Source organism: Hemicordylus capensis, chromosome 7 (genome assembly GCF_027244095.1).
Source record: "Hemicordylus capensis ecotype Gifberg chromosome 7, rHemCap1.1.pri, whole genome shotgun sequence".
Classification (NCBI taxonomy): domain Eukaryota; kingdom Metazoa; phylum Chordata; class Lepidosauria; order Squamata; family Cordylidae; genus Hemicordylus; species Hemicordylus capensis.
The window spans coordinates 21,629,032-21,651,919 of record NC_069663.1 but is presented as its reverse complement, the minus strand read 5'-3'; the positions used below and the strand labels follow the sequence as shown (position 1 = coordinate 21,651,919).

General features: G+C 48.9%; 1 protein-coding gene across 1 annotated transcript; it reads right to left on the bottom strand.

The window, feature by feature from the left end:
- Window positions 1-10,378: 10,378 nt before the first annotated feature.
- ETFB (electron transfer flavoprotein subunit beta) lies at window positions 10,379-22,719 on the bottom strand. Its single transcript, XM_053266716.1, has 7 exons — window positions 22,574-22,719; window positions 18,813-18,971; window positions 14,393-14,551; window positions 13,422-13,484; window positions 12,600-12,758; window positions 11,266-11,453; window positions 10,379-10,614 (listed from the first exon to the last, which is right to left on the bottom strand). Exons 1-6 carry the CDS (start codon window positions 22,634-22,636, stop codon window positions 11,283-11,285), a joined length of 774 nt encoding a protein of 257 aa, XP_053122691.1. The 5' UTR covers window positions 22,637-22,719; the 3' UTR covers window positions 10,379-10,614; window positions 11,266-11,282.
- Window positions 22,720-22,888: the final 169 nt, after the last annotated feature.

The window sequence follows — 22,888 nt, the reverse complement described above, 5'->3', positions numbered from 1 at the left end:
TTTTCAAATTTCGCTTTGAAAGTCTCAAATGAATGCCTTAAACACACACAGAGACACACACACAAACGCACACACCAGGTTCAAAGCTATTCATAGTTGGAAGCTGGAAACAAATTCACACTAGGAAAACTGGAAGGACAGCAATTTGCTGAGAATGCTCCTTCCTTCTCCCCCAATCAATTAGACCACAGAAAGACAATAGCCTCATTCAGTTGAGGTCCAGAAAGGAAGTCCTGCCCCTCCAGTCTTCTCACCCCCCACTCCACCAGTCCTCCCATCTCCCACCCATGGTGCTCATGCTTACAGTCTTCATCGGAAGTGGTGAAGGCTGTAAGTGTGATGGCAGGCACGTCCCCGATTGAGAGAGCCGGGCCCCTGAAGTGCCCGCTGTCATGCTTTTAGCCTTCACCGCTTCAGAAGAGGGCTGTAAGAAGAGGGCTCTCTATTTAGCAGCGGGGAGAGCAACTGGCCCTGTCCGTCCCCAGCACAGCATCCCTCCAGTGGCTATTGCTGGTGTCTGTCTTATGTTTCTCCTTTAGATTGTGAGTCCTTCGGGGACAGGGAGGGAGCCATCTTTATTTATTTTTTATATCTATGTCAACCGCTTTGGGAACTTTTGTTGAAAAGCGGTATATAAATATTCTTTGTCTGTCGTGTGTTAAGTGTGAGAGGCATGTTGGGGGGAAATCAGTGACGTGATGCACCAGGTGGAACCTCCAGTAAATAACATCTGAATGGGGCTAATCTTATGCTGTGATATTTGAAGGTGTAACTGAGCCATCTTTGCCCATGGGCCTGCTAATCCAACGATTACCTTGCAGGTGCAAACACCTGCTCCAAAAACCTGCCAAACCTATTTATTCAGAGGGGGCAGAGGGAGAAAACGGCACGCCACAGGAAATGTCGACGCCGTCATGCCACCTCGAGCCATCTAAAAAACCCCTCGCCTCTCTTCCGTTTCCAATTAGCTCTAATTAATGTCCTGTAGCGACGGACAATGATACGACGGCTCGGTCCCAAAGCGTCCCAGCAGCCGTTTTGTATCGGCACACCTTTGAATAAAATTACCTTTCTGTTCAATCATTTCGCTTCCGAGGGGAAGGCCTGTCAGAATGGGGCACTGCCTAGACCGAGGCGCCATCTCTGTCTGGCGCGGCACCCAACACGTGTCATTCGTCTGTGAGGTAATTTGGAGACGCGATTGAAGTGCGGGCACAGGCGGTGAACCCGGCCTCCATCTTTTCTCACAGCTGCTGTGACAGGTGCTTATCTGCAGCCAGACAAAAGAGTCCACCTGCCGTATTTAGCCTACAAACCGTGACCCGCCTGCCATGAAGCCCGCGCCGTTCCTGAGCTTTCCCCCAAACCTGTTCGCAAAGCCATTGAGCTTTTGCCTCCTCCTCTCTGCGGCTATTAGAGCTCACACAGAGGGCTGAATCTAGAGCAGGGAGCCTTGCTGAGAGCCATTGGTACAGCTCAGGCCAGAGTCAAATCGGTAATAAAAGGCACCTCGCAGGACATCTTCTATAGGCCGCCTGACCGCCAGCTAAAATGGCCACACTGATTGCTTGATTTATTTACTTATTTTAGGGATGTGCTGCTTTCTGAAACAAATCACAAGGCAGGGCATGAAAAAGATCAAGCGTGGAACCAAAAAAGACCAAAAAAACCCCGATAACGATTTCTCAAACAGGAAACAGTGGGGAAACCTGCCGAAAATCCATCAGAACTAGCACTGAAAACCATCAGCTGCAGTCAGTCAGTGTCTCCACTGAAGAAGCAACCAGAAGGAACTTTTCTTGGTGACTTTGCAGGGTGATTCACAAAACCAGCTAGCCAAAACCCCACTAAAATATCCATGTGTTCACCGTTAATATTAGGATTCAGATAGACTTTTTATTAGAGGGTTTTTTTAATTATTATTAATTGGAAGAGAACTAGTCTTGTGGTAAGGAAGCATGAATGCTCCCTTTTTTAAAGCAGGTTCTGCCTTGGTTTGCATTTGAATGGGAGACTACATGTGAGCACCGTAAGATATTCTCCTTAGGAGATGGGGTTGCTCTGGGAAGAGCACCTGCATATTTGCATGCAGAAGGTTCCAGGTTCTCTCCCCGGCAGCATCTCCAAGATAGGGCTGAGAGAGATTTCTGCCTGTAACCTTGGAGAAGCTGCTGCCAGTCTGTGTAGACAATACTGAGCTAGATGGACCAAGGTTCTGACTCAGTAGAAGGCCGCTTCCTATGTTCCTAGAAGGTGTTTAACCTTTGATCTACAAGAGCAATGCCACAGTAAATAACGTTTTCCAATAAACGTGGACATGTACAACCGAAAGTGCGTTCTCACTAGCAGTGAGGGGATATCACTGTACTATTGCTCCAGTGAGCTCCAGGCAAACCTGATCTCCATCCCTCCTCAAGCGTCATAATAGTGGTTGCAAGACCGGGGCAAGGACCTCTCCCTCCCAACCTCCTACAATGGCAGTTCCCACATTTGGGACCCAAGATAATGTTGGACTACAACACACATCATTCCCAGCCACAGTGACCTCTGCAGAGCAACAGGCCAAGGTATAGTATTGCAGCGCTTGAGGTGAGATGCAAAATGTTGCCTTGCGCCACACCCCTGCTGGGGACCAGCTTCCTCTAAAAACTGACACGTGTAAGCTTTGAAAGTGGGGTGGGAGGACAGGGAGGAGAGAAGGTTGCCAGCAGCCTCCTCTTCTCCACTCGTACTTCTTGCAAACTTTGCAAGGCGTGAGGAACGGCAGAGCTTGCAGGGCTTAGACTGGGACCACAGAGCTACTCTAATGGCATCGTGCTGCCCTGCTAGCCCCTCAAAAACCTGCCACCCAAGGCAGCCGCCTCCCCCTGCCTCAGGAAAGGGTTGCAGGCAGCGATTCGAGTGGATTATTCATCATTCTGCAACTCTCATGGCCGTTTGCCAGGCCCATCCTCTAAGCTCTGGACATCCATAATGATTTCCCCTCTCCACAGCAACTCAGGTGTTTGTTTCTGCCCACTTTCACCACAGGTGCCAAATCCACACAGTCCAACACCCGCTCCAAATCAATGCCGTTCGCTGAGGCATCCATTCTGTCTCATGCTGTTTTGGCTTCCTTGGTTCCATTTGCCTCATGAGCAGGCCTGCTCAGCATTGACCCCTCCAAGCTGTTTTTGGACTACAACTCCCATAATTTGGCCAATAGCCAGGTTCTACCCAGGTTTGGGAGTTGTGTGTGCTCTCAATTTTTGGTTGTGTGGAAGCAAGGTAGGAGGAAAAGCTACCCAGCATCCACACAATCGCTTCTACCCAGGTTTCCCTTCTACCTTGCTTCCACGCAACCAAAAATTGAGAGCACACACAACTCCCAAACCTGGGTAGAACCCCGTTTTTGATTGCATGCATGGCCTCATGATGTGGGCACCCAAGGTTGGGGAACCCCCTAAATAGACAGTTCTGAGCTAGGTGGCCGAAGGGGTTGCTTATGGAAGCTTTGTCTAAAACCCAAACACTCTAGAGCCCATTTTCATTTTTGTGACATGCCCAAGAGACGTGCCACCTCCACATTCTAGTATCTCCCGGTGTGTGTGTGTGTGTGGTGGTGGTGGGAACCGCGATGATAGCTTGACCGCCCGCTCATGTTGGTTCCTAACAGGGGCTCTAAGGAAGCAAACAGCCCATCTCAATATTCTAGCCTCTCATTTCCTTCCACAAGTCCCTTTATTGTCTGTCAACACCGCCGGGGAGAGGCGACGTGCGCGGATTTATTTGCCCAGCCTAATCCTGGCCCTTCCTTTCCCCATCTCCGGCTCTTTGAAACCAACCATATAACAAACCCCAAGCCGGCGGGGCCTGCAGGTCTGAGGCCCTTGTAAATTAAAAGCCAAACGGCAGCCTCGGCCATGCGCCAGAGGCTGCATTAGCGGGAGCTGAGCGAGGAGAGCCGGCAGGCAGCAGGGGGGGGACGACAAGGGAAGATGGATGAAAATTGGCTCAGTGGGAGCTCAGCAACCACCACAGGCTGTAATGGATGGGCCGGCTCCCTGTGGGGAAAGAGAGTGGGCCATGGATGGGAGAAGGCCATAAATCTAACAGGGGGGTGTAGCCCAGGGTGGGCAAGACGGCCTCTAGGTTCTGGAGCCTACTCTGAGGAGACAGCAGGGAACTAATCGAAGGTGGCCATCTCTCTCTCTTTCTCTCTAGCTTAACAAACAGAGGCCTTTAACAGCCATGCGCCAGGCAGAAATCCAACAGGTGAAGCTTCCCCTAGAATCGAGAGGCAGCAGTGGGATTTCCGTCTGCCCTGCGGGAGTTCAAGGCACCAGTCCTTACTGAGGGAGGCCAAGCAGCTGGATGTGGGGGAGGTGGGGAATGAGAGCTGGAAGCAGTGGGCCCTCTAATTTTTTTCCATCTCTGTGCAGAATGAGTTTTGTTCTGGGCGGCAGGATCAAGGCAGTGTGTGCGCACTTGCATTCAGAGTGGGGCCTTCCTGATTCAACCTGAGCGGGATCTAAAATTAACTGAGCGGACATCAGACAACTTGTGAGCATGCACACCTGCACACGCCTTAGAGGGAACACTGGCTGGAAGATATACATATTCCAAAAGCACATGCACGTGCGGTGTATTTGACACAACGGTTTTGATGGGATGGATTGTTGCGCCCCGCTGAGAGGGCAGTGATGTTCTGAAAGTTACGGGGCACTGTTATCATCATCCTTTATGATGCAGATCACACCCGTCATGTATGTGGAGCTTTACCAAGGATCACGGTTCACATTAGGATTCGAAAGAGTGCTCAAAAGTAGGAGTTTGGTGCCTGTTTCACTCACTCTCTCTCTCTCTCTCTCACACACACACACACACACACATATATATATGCATGCATGCATGCATACATACATATACTCCCCTGGTCGCGTTCTTTGTACAGGAAAGAGTTAGGAGCTCATATAGTCTGGGGGTGGAGCTTCGTCGGAGCATCATCTTTCACATTGTCACAATCAAGGACAGCTGTGTTTTAAGACTTGTGGCTCTTTGCATTTCTTCCTGCTACTCCACCCAGGAGATACTTCCTGCTGGCTAAGAGGGGCCCTCACATGACTGCAGGGGTTGTGCCAGGCTAGAGTTGCCATGCCTCCCCCCAAAATTCCAGGTTTCACCTGGATTTTAAGCATCTCACGCAGATTGCTTCACCCACCCAGATTCACCTGGATTTCAGCTTTCATTTAAAAAAAAAAAAAAAAAAGCTCCCTTGTAGAAGCAGCAAAACATGCAGTCACTACTCTGCTCAAAAATTATTTTCAAGCCAATTTATGGAATATGCAGATTAGGCACCCGGATTTGGAAAACTAGAATATGACAACCCTACACCAGGCTAATCAGTGTTCTAGAGAGACACCCCCCCACCCAGCAATGCTACTAGAGAAAAGGGGGCTCTCCCTGTCTGTAGTTTTCAAACCCAGAGGCACACTATTAACATGCTTGCTAACTCTAGAGATGATCTAGAAAGGAAGGGAAAGGGTTTACAGAGCCATATATGTTGCAGCCCCCTCCTTATGGACCACCCTGCCTCCTGAGATTCATAATGCCACCCCCTTTCTTTTAAGAAGCTTTTGAAAACATATTTATTTCGCCAGGCTTTTAGATGTATGTGTTCCTTTCCCCCACTCTTGTTTTCATTGTTGTTTTAATTTATATAAACCGCCTCAAGTCTATGGAAGTCAGGCAGTCAATAAATTTTCTCTCTCTCTCTCTCTCAGAGAGAAGTGGCTCAGAGAGAGAGAGAAGCTCCAGAAAAATGGGTGACATTCATTAACGCAATCTCCCCGCTCAAATTCCTGGACATCCCATCGTGTCAACAGGATGACTTTTTCTACATCCGGGACAGAATGTCCAGGCCAGTCCTGGACAGGTGACAATCCAAGGCTAGCCCCATGCATGTTTCCACGATCAGCTTGGAGAAAGGGCAGAATCCACACGAGAGAGAAATGCTCATCTCTCTCTCCCCTCTCCCGCGGAGAAAGCGATCAAAAGCATCGCCAACAGACCAAAACACAACCCACCACATACACCAGGGGCTTTATGAAACTGGTTAGAAACACCATGCAAAGCGGTAACATTTATTTTTAATTAGGGAGCACATTGGAGACCGTTATGGAATTGAAAAGTCAGCAAGGTTTAACGTGTCCCCAAACTCCATTTCCTCCTCAAGGAAGATTATTATGAGGTATGTGTTCAAGGCTGCAAGCATTGTGCCTCTGGGTAGGGAAGGCAGTGGCCACCTCCCTTTCTGACTGCAACGGATCACACGGATACAGAAGCACTCACTCTTATTGTTTTTGAGAGGCTGAAACACTGCCAACATCAGAAAGCAAAGAACACCTGTGCCTTTAAGGCAGGCCTGTGTAACCCATCCAGTTCCATCTAACCCACAAGGAGCTTAACAAATCAGTTTTTGCTGCCTACCCAACACCGCAAGGGGGTCGCCGAGCCCCCTGTTATGGGGCTGCATTCAGCTCATGTGAGCCACAAGTTGAATCCATCTGAATTTACAGAGGTGCACAGGACGGATTTCGGTGTGGCCACAGAGGCCGGAGCTGCAGCTGACCAAATTCCCCCTTTACCCCAAAGGCTACAGGTGCAAACGGCTCACGCCCATAGAATCGGAGAAAGACAGGCCGCAGGATTTCTGCTCACGCTCTCAGGGCAAGTATCGACAAGGCTGGACTTGACTGTGCGGAAGCGAAAGGCGACTTCAAGCAGCGAATGTCTCAGACTCACCCAGCAGTGACAGCAGCCAGCCCGTCAAGGTGGAGGAGGAGAGAGGGGTGCCCAGATGCCAGGAAGCCATGTCAGTCTGGCTCAGCAGGGGTGGGGGTTGCAGACAAGGTGTGGGGCAGACAGCTCTCGGATTCTCAACGGAGCACCGAAGGGAAGGGCCTGGTGGCGCTGCCGGAAGGCAGGTGGCACCAGGTAAGCGGAAGGAGCAAAAGAGCCCGGAAGGAGACCCAATCCTCCCCCAGGGACTAGACAAAAGGAGTTTAGCTATCTGAGTTATGCAGCACGAAAACCCGTTGGGCTGCTGGCGGCCAGGTGGAGCATAACTCACAAATGCTGCGAAGGGATTATTTCGCAACTAGCGTGAAGTGGTTCAGGGGAGGTGCAGAGTGGAGTTATACGGGAACATTCCTGGCAGTTTAGAACGCTTTCCAAGCTTCTGATAGCTGACACACACTCCTCCTCCCTTGTCCCCAATTAGAGACAAGTTCTACTCTGAGAGGCTCAACTTTGGGGGGTGTAGGAGAACGGACTACTGGTCTTCAAAAGGGGTCAACCTTGGTGCTTCTGAGCGAGTGGCCTCTCTGGGAGTGCCTCTTTTGAGAGCATGTCCATCTTCTGCAGCTCAGCAGTCACTGTGACCAACTGAGCCAGTCGTATTTGATGCAAAGACGTGGCAGATCCAGCAGTTAGGCTCACCGGCACCTTGACGTCGAGATTTATATCCTGCTTCTAAAATAAAATCAAAACCATTTACAAAGAAAACAAAAACGCAGCAATTTTAAGCAGCAGCATTGAAATCAGGCACAGCAAAGACGAGACATCCAAGTAGTAAAATGAAATGCCTTTAAAAAAAACTAGTCTTCAGTCCTCGTTGAGCCTAACCTCTCCGGGAAGGGGATTTGACAGCACAGGGGGTGCTCCATCCCCGATGGCTTTTAGGAAACAACGAAAGACACAGCTCTTCAGCCAAGCTTTTTAGCTGAAGTTTTAGTTGAATCTTATTGTTTGGACTTTAAATTTTATATATGTTTCATATGTGTAATTGTTTTGTTTGGTTTGTTGTTGTAAACCACCTAGAGGCTTTGGCAGTGGGCAGTATATGAATATGTTAAACAAACATACAAGACAACACACAGAGAAAAGGCCCCTGGTGGTACCTGCAAACCAGGTCACCTTAAGTGGCGCAGCAGAGAAATGCTTGACTAACAAACAGAAGGTTGCCGAATCAAATCCCCGCTGGTACTATATTGGTCAGCAGCAATATAGGAAGAAGCTGAGAGCTATCATCTCATACGGTGTGGGAGATGGCAATGGTAAACCTCTCCTGTATTCTACCAAAGAAAACCACAGGGCTCTGTGGGTGCTAGGAGTCGAAGTCAACTTGACGGCTCACTTTACTTTACCTGCAAACCAGGGGTTATCAAACCCAGATGCTGAGAAGGAGCTCTACCTTTTCATACAGCTTGCAATAGGCCTGTGGAACTCTCTGCCAGAAAATGATTCAATGCTGCTGCTGCTGTGCTGAGCGAGAAACTGCAAATTGTGTCCTCTACTGCAGTGACAAAATAAAACAAACTGACATAACAAGCATTTGCTGCTCTTTAAGTTAGCCATTTTGCCTGTCACATAGCAGGGTCACTCCTGTTTCCTGTCTCACAATAAGTAGAACATAGGAAGCTGCCATATCCTGAGTCATGCCACTGGTCCATCTAGCTCAGTATTGTCTACCCAGACTGGCAGCAGCTTCTCCAAGGTTGCAGGGCAGGAATCTCTCTCAGCCCTGTCTTGGAGATGCTGCCAGGGAGGGAACTTGGAACCTTCTGCTCTTCCCAGAGCAGCTCCATCCCCTGAGAGGAATATCTTACAGTGATCACACATGTAGTCTCCCATTCAAATGCAGCCAGGGTGGACTCTGCTTAGCTAGGGGGACAAGTCATGCTTGCTACCACAAGACCAGCTCTCTTCTCTAAATTCAACATTCAGCAAAAGCTCCACTGTATGATTATTAGATCAGCAATGTCGGAACTGATCAGACATCGCTGCAATCAGCAAAAAATCAACCAAATTCCATTACGACACCAGGTCCCCAACAGCAGGTTGGAACTGCCAGAATTCACATCGGAATTCATGGTGGAAGCAGAAAACGGTGGTGCTTCTTCTCTGGCAAAAGCTGAAGGGTGTTCTTGTGAAAGAGCTCCATTCTAAGTGTGGTGAATGTGTGGTGTTGTGTGCTGCGGCCAAGAGACAGCCGCTTGTGTTGAGGGCTTACTTTTAATAGATTGCACAGCTGCTCTGCCGCTGTGAGAATGGTGCGATTGCACAAGAACACCCCTTTGCCAAACTGAACAAGTGTTCTTGCACAAGAACACCTCTAAACAGTCACACAAGTCATTAAAAGTTGAAGGATTGTCCAATTCACTTCAAATTCACTTTGTAGCATCCTTCCATTTTGTACTTCACCTCTGCCAAATTTCAAAATCCTAGGCCTAGCCCTTTATTTTCCCTAATTTTCTCCATTTCCCCATTGAGCTCATCTGATGCTAAGTCAGATGTCCGACCCAAAACCAGACTCCGACCCAACATCCAACAACCCCAGGGGGCGAAGAATACAATTCCATTATTTTCAAAATAGATCAGATTCGGATCTGGTCCAGTTTTCTTATTTTGCACAGTCTTAATGATTATTCTAGAACTTTGTGAGTGGTTGCCTGCTATGATGCATTGCAAACAGAGATACTTAGCTGGATGATTAACAAAGATGCAACCCTCCCACCTGCTGAAATGTGTGTGGTAAACAGTGTTCTCTATTTTTCTTCATCCGTGTGTGGAATGAGTTTTGTTCTGGGCAGCAGTATCAAGGCAGTGCGTGCACACCTACATTCAGAATGGGACCTTCCTGATTAAACCTGAGCAGGATCTAAAATTAACTGAGACGGCGTGAGCGTGTGCACATGAGCTCACCTCAGAGGAAACACTGGTGGTAAAACCCCTCCCTTTGGCCAGGAGTCTTCCATAAATGGCAGCTACATTTGAGGCAAACAGATTCAAATGTTAACCCCTGTATATGATCATGTGTGGAAAAACAAATGGGAGTTTGTTTAGCCTATCCCTAACCCCTAACAGGTTCAATTGCTGGCAGCACCTCCGCGTAGGGCTAGTAAAGACTCTTGCCTGAAATGCTGAGAGAGCCACTGTCAGTCAGTAAGAATGAGCAGGAGGAGGATCATGGGCGACTCGTCAGTTTCTGGTGGACGACCATGTGCCTAATGGTTTTAGAGATTGCAGAAAATAACCAGGATTGGGCATGTCTTGTTGGATAAGATCACAGTTTGCCATCTGTTCTTGAGAAGGGCCTACAAGAACTTTATGCCTGGTCTGAATGTATCGTCTCTAGATCTCAGAGTGATTTAACAAAAGGAACGTTTGCCTCTAACCACAACTTGTAGGACAGATGAGCTAGACAGACACTAGTTCTGTAAAGCCTCAGCCATTAGAGGCAAGATGTTCCGCTTGACATGCCCAGGGCAGAGCGCTTGCTGCAGAAAGACCAAAGCAGTTAAATGGAAATGCAAAAAAGAATCGTCAGGACACTAGCTTGGAGCACCTCCAAAGATCACAGAGCATTTATTGCAAACCGACCCATCATTAGTACAGAAAATAGAATTACATTCTCATTTGGCTTCCTTCGGCGGCCAGCCGGGCTGGAAGGCAGCGTGGTTATCATCTCGGAGGGACCAGGTCCCAGTGAGGCAGGCAGGTGGGGCCCTCCCAAGGGCTGTATCCACCTCGGCGGCAGCAGCAGAGAACCCGCCGCAACAGCTCCGGGAAAGGCTGAAAGGGAGAGAAGCAGTTCATGCCTGTTAGGCTGAGAGCACTGGGCCGAGAAACCCAGACCCCTGGGCTCTGTTGCCAACGACAGAACCAGTGTTCCCTCTAAGAGAGGTTCCAGGATGTGGCCGACTACAACTCCCAGAATCCCCAGCTGCAATGGCTCTTGCTTGGGGATTCTGGGAGTTGTAGTCAACCACACTGGACGGAGCCATTAAAAGATTGGGGTTGAGTTCCAGTTCATCCCGTTCATCAGTTAAGAACTCTGCGATTGGCTCGTTCGTGGTGAAGCTGCCGCTCAGCCGAACCGCTCGTTCCCCGGAGCACGTGTCGGAGTCCGACCTCCAGTGTCGGGACGGGCGAGACGAAGTCGGCTGTGTCGTACGAACCCAATACCTGCAGGTTCCACCCTACTTGCGATTCTGAAACCTACGCCTGCGGCCAACTTGTCACCTATTTCAAATCTAGGAGAAGGGGATGCACGGGCACTGAGTGGGTTTGGAGTGGGGTTACAGGGCCTCACTGCAACTCCTTGCAAAACTCTACAACAAGAACACACTTGCAGAGCTTGGATTTCTTGGCACACTGTTATGAAACCACAGGCCAAGCATGCCAAGCACACACCCACACACATAAACACAGCCACACAATTACCAGAACTGTCTCGGGGCTCAGATCCGTCCGCTCTCTTTCAGTTTGGCAACCAGATCATCCACTGTCTCCACCTTGACCCCCGCCTGGCGCTGGGGAGGGTCCTCCACACTCAACGTCTTCACCCGCGGGGTAAGGTCAACACCCAGGTCAGCCGGCTTCACTACCTCAATCTTCTTCTTTTTGGCTTTCTGTGGGAAGCAAGAACAAGAGGGCATGCTTGAAAGAAGTTACCCTCCTTCGGGAACCAAGGTTGGGTGCAGGGGGCTGGATTTGCGCTTCTGCTGGAAATGCTTAATGCTGAAATCATTTGGGGATTCAAGGCTTTTGTATAAATGAGCATCAGGTACTGTTTTTTGCTAAAGTCCCGTGCTCCTAGTCCTCATGGGTGCAGGGGCTTGCCAAGTTTTAAAACATGCTTGTGTTTTATCTGTATTTTAAAAATTGTTGTTGCTGCTTTGCTATAACAGAGCAGAGGCACCTTTTTAAAGTAGCCATTTGCTTTATTTAGCAGGGGGAGAGCAACTGGCCCTATCTTTCCCCAGCAGAACATCCCTCCAGTGGCTGTTGCTGAGGTCTATCATGATTCATTTTTAGATTGTGAGCCCTTTGGGGACAGGGAGCCACCTTTATATCTATGTCAACCGCTTTGGGAATGTTTGTTGAAAAGTAGTATATAAATATTCTTCGTATTTGTATTAATATGGTGGTGGTGTTTTTTTAACAGCAGGCTTCTTTTAACCGTGTTTTTAATTGTAGGTTGTAATTCATTCTTTACTCTGTGGGCTGCCCAGAGAACCGTTGTTATGGGGCGACTATATCAATAAAGCAACAGTAATAATAAAGAGGTAATCCCTAGTGACTGACAATTTCCCCCCAAGCACAAAGCCTGGAGGTGGATTTAGCCTCACGACTGTGCTCTGTTCTCACCCCTGTATTCCTTCAGTTTAGAGCAGCACAATCTCCAAGAGGAGAGGAGAGCTCGTCTTGTGGTAATAAGCATGACTTGTCCCCTTAGCTAAGCAGGGTCTGCCCTGGTTGCATAAGAATGGGAGACTAGAAGTGTGAGCACTGTAAGAGACTCCCCTCAGGGGATGGAGCCGCTCTGGGAAGAACATCAAAAGGTTCCAAGTTCCTTCCCTGGCATCTCCAAGATAGGGCTGAGAGAGATCTCCTGCCTACAACCTTGGAGAAGCCGCTGCCAGTCTGTGAAGACAATACTGAGCTAGATAGACCAATGGTCTGACTCAGTATATGGCCGCTTCCTATGTTCCTATGATCAAGCTTACTGTGTCTTCTCCCCCAACAAGACAGTCCCTCCCCGAAACTCTTCGCACCATGATATTGGGCAGAGTGGCGTAGCGTGGCTCATTCAGACGTAGGTCAGTGGTCACCACAGCCGGTAGCTTCAAACGCACCGTCTCCAGACCCCCGTCAACCTCACGCTCAACCTTCAGCCAGTCCCCGTCGACGGTCACTTCGGAGGCAAACGTCCCCTGCAGGAGGGAGAGAAGGGCTGCTAGGTTAGCACCACGGCAGATCTTACTCTGTGCACAATGAACAAATGGGAATGCTGGAAACCAACAGGGGGCTTGGTTGTGTGCATTTCAAACACTAACTATCTTTTCCAAAAGGGTCAAGTTTAGAGCCTGATTTTGTGGCGGGGTGGGTGGGTGGGTGATGGGCATTGTAGTATCTGCATTATTTAAGCAGCTTAATGTCTCTTTCTGCTTTCCTACCACCTATCAGAATGGCTCTCGACACATCTGAAGCCACCTTCAACTGCTGAATCTTGGCGCCATCTTCCCCTAGCGAAGTTAGGACCAATTGTGGATACTGTGTTCCCTAGCTGAATTGCTTTTTCACTTCCCTCCCCTTCCTCTGTTGTCTGCCTTGTGTTTCTTTAGACTCTGAGCCCTTGGGACTGGAGCCTGGCTTCTCCTCTGTGAGAAGAGTCATGTACAAATGTGGTATGATCATAACAAACCGCCCGACTTCCTCTCAGCCCCAACATGGAATTTGTCTGTGTTCTCTAATAGGCCGCCTGATCCCTACCCATCCCTGACTGGCCACCTGATCCCTACCTATCAGCGCAGCTGCTCACACCCATCCATTCCTTGTATCATATACTTCCTTCCCCCTTACACACCCCACAGTACCTGAGGCCAGTCAAGGAACGCTGCTGTCATCTGCCCTGTCTGGTTACAGTCATCGTCAATGGCCTGGAAAACAAGAAAGACAAGTCACACGAGAAAAATACGGCTGGGTTTTCAGCATCCAGGACAAGCGTCCTCTCCCCTCTGGGGCACAGGACAGCCTAACTGCCTGGCCTGTGGGCATCCCCCAAGACCCCACACAGGTTAAGCCTGGCCCAGAGAGGTCAGGTTTTCCAGCAGCCCACGTACACACACCCAACTGGGGAATAGAGCTAGCAGACTCTTCTAACAGAGATGCTAACGGGGTTGGTTGGCGGTTTCATGTGACTCTGAAACATTTTCTTGGGAAGGCACAGTGAGGGCCAGCGTGCTCACAAGGTGGGAGGCACAGAGACCACTTGGGGCAGGTTGTGGTCAATTTGGTGTTTAACATATTTTATTTGCCTCATTCCATTGATATTAGGAACATAGGAAGCTGCCATATACTGAGTCGGACCAGAGGTCTCTCTAGCTCGATATTGTCTACCCAGACTGGCAGTGGCTTCTCCAAGGTTGCAGGCAGGAATCTCTCTCAGCCCTATCATGGAGATGCTGCCAGGGAGAGAACTTGGAACCTTTTGATGTTCTTTCCAGAGCGGTTCCATCCCCTGAGGGGAATCTCTTCCAGTGCTCACACTTCTAGTCTCCCATTCATGTGCAACCAGGGTGGACCCTGCTTAGCTAAGGGGACACGTCATGCTCCCATCATCCCCAGCCAAAGGCCACTGCAGTGGAGGCTGCTGAGAGTTGCAGTCAACATCTGGGAAGCCCTGTTATGGGGAACACTCGCCATCAGCCCATTGGGTCTTCTGGGCTTTAGTCTTCCCTGAAGCTTTAATGACGAGTAGATACTTGCTCCTAGGCTGAAGCCCAAGATTCACATGGCTGCCAACGCGGGTGGGATAACTGCAAATGCAGTCTCCAGTCTCTCTCACCTGCTTTCCCAGCAGCAAAAGGTTGACTCCTTCTTTTTTGGCCAGCGCAGCCAAGATCTTTGACACCTGGAAGGGGCCGAGGCTCTCGTAGTCCTTTGCAGGGATCTCCACGTGCAGACCCCGGTCGGCCCCCATGGCAAGGGCTGTGCGGATTGTCTCCTGCAGACACAACTATTTATCATCTCTCATACATTTTGAAGAGGGGTGTGTTTTTTTTGGAACACTATCATTGCATTTCAGCTATTATTGTCCTCAACCGATTTTTAACACTCAAAACCCGATCAATAATTCAAAAACGACATCATACCCAAGAGAAGCAGAAGATCTCCCACTGATGTAAGTTTACTGTGAATGGTAACTATTCAATAACATGGATAATAGTTGAAGCTGAAGCCCTCCCAAGTTAAAACTGTTCTTTCATTTTCCTTTTGCAAGCACATTAATTGTAAAATTGTTATTGCGTATATTTCATTTCTTGAATGTTCCTATTAAGTCTAATCTACACAAAACGACTCTTCCCAGTCAACAACTGGTCTCAGCTGCTAGTTATTTATATTGCCCTTCATCCTAAGACCCCAGTATGGTAAACAACAAGATAAACACCATCACAGAAGTTCAACAAAAACAACCAGAACACAAAACAAACACAGTTACATCCTAAAGAGAGAGCTGGAGGCCACGGTGCAAAGATGCACCAGTGCGGTGAGAGAGAGACCCAACAGAACTTCCCAACTGCACCAGTGCAATGAGGGAAGAACAACTTTTGACAATCTCCCCTTCCCTAGGAAGCCTGTGTGCCACCTGAAAATATGTCCCCGAGGGATGTGCAACCCACAGGGACATGTTTTGCAGGTGGTACAGAGGGCTTCTTGGGGAAGGGGAGGGTGCAATTAGCTGCAAAGTCCTGTGAGGCTGCTCTCTTGCTGTTCTGGTGCGTCCTGTACATCAGCTGCTGTGTTTTAAGGATACAGGATTCTAGCATGGAGGAATTCAAAATCTCTTTTCAGCTTTGTTGATGACAATGGTAATACCATCTGTAGAAGCTGTTCCCAACCTTGGGGTGCCAGATACTGCTCGACCACAACTCCCATTATCCCTAGCCATGAGGCTACGGTGGCTGAGGATGCTGGGAGTTGTGGTCCAACAACATCTGGAGACTCAAGTTGGGAATCTCCAATCTATGGGGAAGGGAATGCCTGTCCCATTGGGAAGACACACACCCCTCCATCAGATGCATAGCTGCTGCTGAGTTTGTAGTATCAAAGGCATCCTCGGGCTAGCTGGCATTGCCTACACAACCCGAGGGAGCAACTGTTGGCAATCTTTTAGAGCAGGGATCCTCAACGTTGGGCCCCCAGATGTTCTTGGACCAACTCCCATAATCCCCAGGCCCAGTGGCCTTTGGCTGGGGATTATGGGAGTTGAAGTCCAAGAACATCTGGGGGCCCAACGTTGAGGATCCCTGTTTTAGAGGAAAGCCCCATATATTTTTCAGTCTCCGAGATTGTGGAATGTTAGCAGGCAGCTGCCAGGGAAAGCTGGGGTGGGCTGTGGGGAGAAGAGGGCTGTAAAAAGGGATTGTAAGAGCCGCCCAGCAAGTGAAGGTCGCTGGGAAGCGGGAGCAGCGGTGCAGAAAATAGCTGGCGACGGTGAGGCTGTCGGGAAGCCGCGGCTGGCAGAAAATAGCACCGAGCCAGCCCTGCGGAGAGGGCGAGGCGAGAGAGGCATGTCTGGACCAGTTACTTTCACGGGCTCTGGCGGAGTGTCACAAAAAGCCGGACCTCAAAAGGCAGAGCGGAGAGAGGATCCACCTGCCCATATCATGGCTGGTAATGAAGCCAGTTGGGCTGGGGAGGAGGCAGACACCTTGCTAAAGCAAAGCCAGCCCAGGCCCGGCCACTGCCCAGACAGGAGTCAGTCTGGGAACCCCTTGCGCACCATTTTTCAGTTCCCTAATGAAATATAGCAGACCGAGACCAACATTATGGGATCTATTGGCGAACTCAGATTTCGGAGCCGGACGATGGACACGTGACAAAATTACTTAGTGAGGGATGTTGTTGGGGGACAGCGGGGTAAATGGCCTTCCCTTTATCCCCTTTACAAGCAACATACTGGTTTAGGTTAGGGTTAATAGAAGTAGTGAGGGTGTTGGACTAGGACTGAGGAGACCCGAGTTCAAATCCCCATTCAGCCATGCAACTCAGGGGGTAACTCTGAGCCAGGCACTTCCCTCTCAGCCTAACCTACCTTACAGGATTGTTGTGAGGATGAAACTAACCCTGTACTTTGGGCCCTGAGGAAGAGCAGGATAGGAATATAGAAATAAATAAAATACTTAACACAGGAACAGGCTGCCTGCGATAAAATGATTTTAACAACTCCACCTGTGAATATTCTAGTCTAAGTGCCACAGTTAAATTTCTAGGCACCATGACTCCCTGGCACCTGAGATTTGCTAGACCCTGAAATATACACATTACAACAAGCAGCGGTCAAGAAATTTTGGCTTTCTTCACCAGACAGAAATTTTTACTCAGCGAGCTATATTAGTACATTACTCATCAGGATTTTTATTTTTTTTAAAAAATACACATTTGTCAGGCATCATTTTTCACTCGTCACAGACAAGCAGACTAGTGGATTTCCTGAGCCCTGAGAACACGTATTCGCAGCTTGGGTCCCCGAGTGCTGTTGGATCACAACTCCCATCAAATCCTGCCAAAGGCCATTGGTGGGAGCTCTCACCCAACAACATCGGGGAACCCAAGGTCGAGAACCCCTGAACTGAAGCAACATCACATCTGATGAGGAGAGAGAACGTTGGCAGGTACCATTTCTCACCTCCTGCATGACCAGCGATCGCTTAGTGGCCAACCACAGCGGTCAGGGTTGATGGGAGTTGTAGTCCAACATCTGCAGGAGGGCCGAAGTTGAGCCGCCCTGGTGTAAACCAGGGATTCTCAATGTTGGGTCCCCAGATGTTATTGGACTTCAACTCCCATAATCCCCAGCCCCAGTGGCCTTTGGTTGGGGATGATGGGAGTTGAAGTCCAATAACATCTGGAGACCCAGTGTTGAGAATCCCTGGTCTAGAAAATGCTGAGCCAGAAGACAGCATCCTAAGCAAGCTATATCTGTGGAAATTCTCTCTTGCATACAGGATAGGGGGCTTCTTTGCACCAGGCTACCCCATGGCTACTCATAGGCCTTGCTGTGGGGCATGAAAGTAGTCTAAACACAGCCCCTCCCTCTAATTTCAGCACTGTGCATCAGTGCATATACAGACCCTGTTCTAAGCCATAGAACGACAACCTGTCCCCAGAAGCCCAGAACAAAGTATAAGCACCACCCTTCTGCATTTCTTCAGACATTTAAGCCTGTCAAACCTTGAAACTCAACAGCTGGAGAGGAATTCCAGACTCTTCAACACACTGAGGCCCAGGCGACCCACAGAGAGTTCTCTTCTGTGCAGCTGGGGCCACCTTGTGGTCAGCCTCCTCAGCAGCAGTTAATCCAGTCTGAAAGCTCCACAATCCTGCTGTATAAAATGCCCCCACCCACCCCCAGCCCACTCCTTCCCCATTTATGGTCAAATTACAGACACACTTCTTTGCATTTCTAAGCCTGGAAGCAAGTTTTTCGAAGAACAGACATGGCTGGGGAAGGGTGTGTTGGGATGGTGTGTTGGGATGTTGACTCTTTCCCCGTGGATCATTTTCCTAGAGAAAATCTGCTGCAGGGAAAGTTTCCAGTGGGAAAATGGAATGATGGGGAAGTTAACCTTCTCTTCTTGTGGGGTCTCTCTCTCTCTCCGTCTCTCTCATGTTTCTATAGGTAGCCCCTTAACCATGAGGACTAGTCACTTCAGAAGAAAGCTTGGTATTTCCAGGAATTCTGTTCTATATCAGGTACCACATCCCACCTTAATCGGGCATAACACAAATGATTTTGACTAACTGGACTGAAATTGATTAACTCAGGCATCTCATACTTGGGTCCCTACATCCAAGGATCCAGGTTTGAGAAACACTAGATTCACCAGTATGGGTCAGATGCAGTGCTCCCTTTAACAGGGATTCCCAGATGTTGTCGACTACAACTCCCAGAATCCCCACCTACAATGGCTTCTGCTTGGGGATTCTGGGAGTTGTAGTTAACATCTGAGAATCCCTCTTAGAGGGAACTCTGGTCAGGTGTAAAGGCATATCTGTAAGAAAACCAGCCAGGATGTGTATGTTCGCACACATACACACAGAAGAGAAGATCAGCAATTTCACATCACAGCAAAGCAGAGGGGACTATGCAATCTGTTCAACTTACACACGAATCCTGGTTTATAGGCTTCTCTGTCCAAGGCTGACTTGCGTCTCCTGCCCTACATCTATCAATCTCCGCGTCTAGGGCACAGCGTCCTCACCTGGCACTGCTGTGGACCACAGCTGACCGCAACCACCTCCGAGACAATCTTCTTCTCTTTAAGGCGCACGGCCTCTTCCACGGCAATCTCGCAGAAGGGGTTCATGGAGTGCTTGACCCCATCTGTCACCACCCCCGTCTTGTCCGGCTTCACCCGCACCTGCAAGGAAGACAATTTGTCAGGGAGGAGCTACCCCCCAGAGACCTAGAAATGGGGGACAAGGACTTGGGGACAACTCCAGTGTTCTTTCTAAGAGGGATTCCCAGATGTTGTTGACAACAACTCAGAGGAACATAGGAAGCTGCCACATATGGAGTCAGACCATTGGTCTATCTAGCTCAGTATTGTCTTCACAGACTGGCAGCGGCTTCTCCAAGGTTTCAGCCAAGAATCTCTCTCAGCCCTATCTTAGGGAGGTCAGCGAGAGAACTCCCAGCATCCCCAACTGCAATAACCTTTGCTTGAGGATTATGGGAGTTGTAGTCAAAAAACATCTGGGAATTCCCTGTTAGAGGGAATACTGAACATCTCCCACTCATAAAAACAGCCCTGCTGGATCAGGCCTAAGGCCTATTTAGTCACATGCAATTCACCCTGTCTCAAAGCCTCCTTTATTTATTATAGAGACCAAACTTCTCAGCCAGTAATATACTCTGCACCCGTGTCCTTCTCCCTCTTGGCCATGATCACAAATGAAATTTACTGAAATACAGAGTAAGGATCCACCCGTACAGCAAGAGAGCAACCTAACAGAACTTCCCAACTAAATACACCCGTGCAGTGGGGAGGAGGCCATTTCTGACACCCTTTCCCCAGGAAGCCCTCTATACCACCCAAAAGGATGCCCCATAGGGTTGCACCGCCACTTTCACTTCCTGGGCAAGGGGAGGGCATTGATAGTTGCCACTTCCCTGCTGCACCAATGCAGTTTCTTGGGAAGATCTGGTAGGCGGCTCTGTATGTCCACCAACATGCAGAATTTCTTGTATGCTGCCTTCTGAGAGGACCCATTTCCACGGTCATTTATTAATTTCTCTATACAATGATTTCTGGACGTGCACAGCAATGAAACAATGTGGCGAAAACTCTTGGCATTACCTAGCAATGCTTAAATAAGCTCAGTGGCAATTTCAGCAGTTGGGACAGCTCCAAAGAGTATTACCCGGTCTGTAAAAATTAAAGCTTATCTGGGGACTGCCAGGGTGAACCATACATACAATCACTTTGCTGGGGACATTCCACATGAAGGGGGAAAGAGAGAAGGAAAAGAGAGGGAGGAGAAGCCACCCCTTAAATATTAGCTGCATTCACACAGTCATGGTGATCCTAGTTAAACAGTTAACTAAGATCACTGAGCCCTGTGGAGCCGATTGTGAGAACCCAGAATTTCTAGGCAATCCTGGTTAAATCACACTGGTTATCTATCCTGGTTAAATGCAGCTTAACCACATCAGTTTGACCAGGATTGCCTGGAAATTCTGGGTTCTCACAACAACAGGGTGCAGCAGTCCTGATTAACTCTTTAACCAGGATCACCATGATGGGGGTCAAGAAATTTTGGCTCTGTTCACCAGCCAGACCAAAAAAAAAAAATTACACATCGAGCTATGTTAGTACATTACTCATCAGGTATCATTTTTCACTCATCACAGACAAGTAGACTAGTGGATTTCCTGAGCCCTGGCCATGATTGTGTGAATGCAGCCACACAATGGCAATGGGTCTACCTACTCCACCCCTAGATTTTGACTAGGAGATTTAACATAATGGCCAGGTGGCCAATAAGGAGTAGAAGAGCGATCTATAAATGCCAATAATAAATAAAAATGCACACAAACCCATCCCCAGTGAGATCTGTAAAGGCAATCCTAAATTATTTGGGGATGGGAAGATACCACTTCTATTCACACACAAAGAAAGGGCATGCAGATATTATGTTGAATGCAAAAGATGCAAACTCTAGAACTACTCTGATCTTTTGGGGAAGGAAATAGGACAAGTTACGATCTAAATAAGGAAGCAGCATCTGAATACCTGGCTGCTTGTCCCAAGCCCTCTCCAGCCTCAAGGGTCAAAGTTCTTTGGGATAAGTTTGTGTTTGCAGAAGGCCTACAACCAAATGCTTTGTCCTGCACTGATCCAGCAAACACATCCAGCAATCAGAAAGACAGTTGCAGACACTCCTTGAAGAGACTTTTCAGGGGTTTTGCCTATATGCATTTTTGAAGATGTACAGCCTCTTTAAGGCACCCATTCTAATTATTATTTATTTATTACACTTATAAACCGCCCCATCCAGAGGCTCTGGGCAGTGAACAACAACTTTTAAAAAGACATAAACACACACAAATCAAAACACAGTGCTATACACACACACACACAATTCAGAAACAATTAAAACCAATTAAAATACTTTTAAAAACCAACAAAAATCTCCTTGCATTCACAATCTCCGGGCCCGCATAATTGCAAATTTTAATCTTATTTCCTAGTCTTCATAACCGACTCTAACTGCAATAATGACAAATTACTCCATTCTCTCTGACCTCAATTTCCCACCCCTTCCTCTGTTGCCTCCCTTTTGCCATTTCCTATATTGTAGGCCCCCTGAGGCAGGGACCTACCCTTGCAATCATTGTAAAACATCACATACGTGCATCATTTTCACTGCACACGGGCAGAACATAGAAATGCCAAGAGCCACAGCCAACAGCTGTTTCCCAGCATATAAACATGCCAGAGAGAGGCACTTTTGAACAATTTACAGATTATAACCCACACACTGCTTCCACATGTCTTTCTACATGGAAGCACTGTCCAAGTAACATCTAAAGCACCCTTCAAAACTTTTCCAGATTCTTGCCAATGGAAGAGAGGCAGTGTGGAGCAGTGGTTAATGCTGACCTTGGATGGGGAAAATCTGGGTTTAAATCTTCCGTGAAGTACCAAGCAATGAAGTAAAGCCACCCTCTCTCAGCCTATTTGTCTACAATCCTGAGAACACAAGTTAACCATTCCAAAGCCACCCTGAGCTTCTTGGAGGAAGTCTAAGACAAAAATGTGACCAAATGCAATCCTGCAAAGTGGGTCTCAGTTATTTCCATTTTACAGAAGGGTGAATAGAAGTTGCTCTTTGGGACAGAAGTTGCCCCAAATCACCCACTGAATTGATGGCCAAGCTGCAATTTTAGCCTGGATCCCCCTCCAGGTCCAACATCTTGCTCTGAGGTCCCTGGAGAAAAAGACACAAAAAACAACACGCAAACTAAAACCAAACCAACATAAAATAGGCTTGGCCACATCTTGACAGGCCAGGGGGCCAACAAACCATGAGGGAGGAGCCCTGCTGGATCACACCAGAGGTTTATCTAGTCCAGCATCACCCCATTTCTCGTAGCGGCTGTCCAGATTTAATTAATGACTAATTTAAAATAGTTATACCCAGGCCCACAACACAATACTGCTCAGGGCGGCTCTCGACAGTAAAAGTAACATATAAAGCTTAAGACACTGCCCCCCCCCCCAATGCCAGGTGCCCTTGGGAAGCCCACGAGCAAGCGGCGAAGGCAGCAAGAGCCCTCCTCTCCCGCTGTTGGGTCCCTAGTTGGTATTCCGAGGTAGGCTGCTCCTGAACATGGAGGCTCAGCCCCGTCTTGCGTGCACGCTAAAGGCACTCAGAAGGACGGGAGAGAACGGGTTAGGCGGAGGGAGGGGGGGCTGGAGGTCTTGGGGCGGGCGATGGACTCAGGCGTCCGACTCACCTTCACGGCGTAGTCAATGACCCGCTTCACTCCCACCATCGCCCTCAGCCCGGCCGCCGCCATCTTGCCCGCCGGTCACTCACCTCCCACGCCAGCCCCCGCCTACCGCACGGGCCTAGCCAATCGGAAGAGAGCTCTTCTCCAGGGGGCGTCGCCCAGGCGGGGCCAAAGTCTGACAGCCCTTGGGGGTGTGGCGGCGTGTGCGGGCGCCTGCCGGCCAATCAGGAGTCGAAACTAACATTTCCCGGAGCCCATCATAGAGCATGGCAGGTCTCAAACTTGACGACCTTTGGCCATTGTGTCTGGGGATGGTGG

Excerpts from the sequence above, each read along its gene's own strand:
- ETFB (XM_053266716.1), bottom strand. The coding sequence starts at position 22,636 with ATGGCGGCGGCCGGGCTGAGGGCGATGGTGGGAGTGAAGCGGGTCATT. Across the intron at positions 12,759-13,421 it reads CGTTCCTTGACTGGCCTCAG|GGGACGTTTGCCTCCGAAGT; the intron begins GTACTGTGGGGT and ends TCCCTCCTGCAG. Across the intron at positions 11,454-12,599 it reads CCACTCTGCCCAATATCATG|AAAGCCAAAAAGAAGAAGAT; the intron begins GTGCGAAGAGTT and ends TGCTTCCCACAG.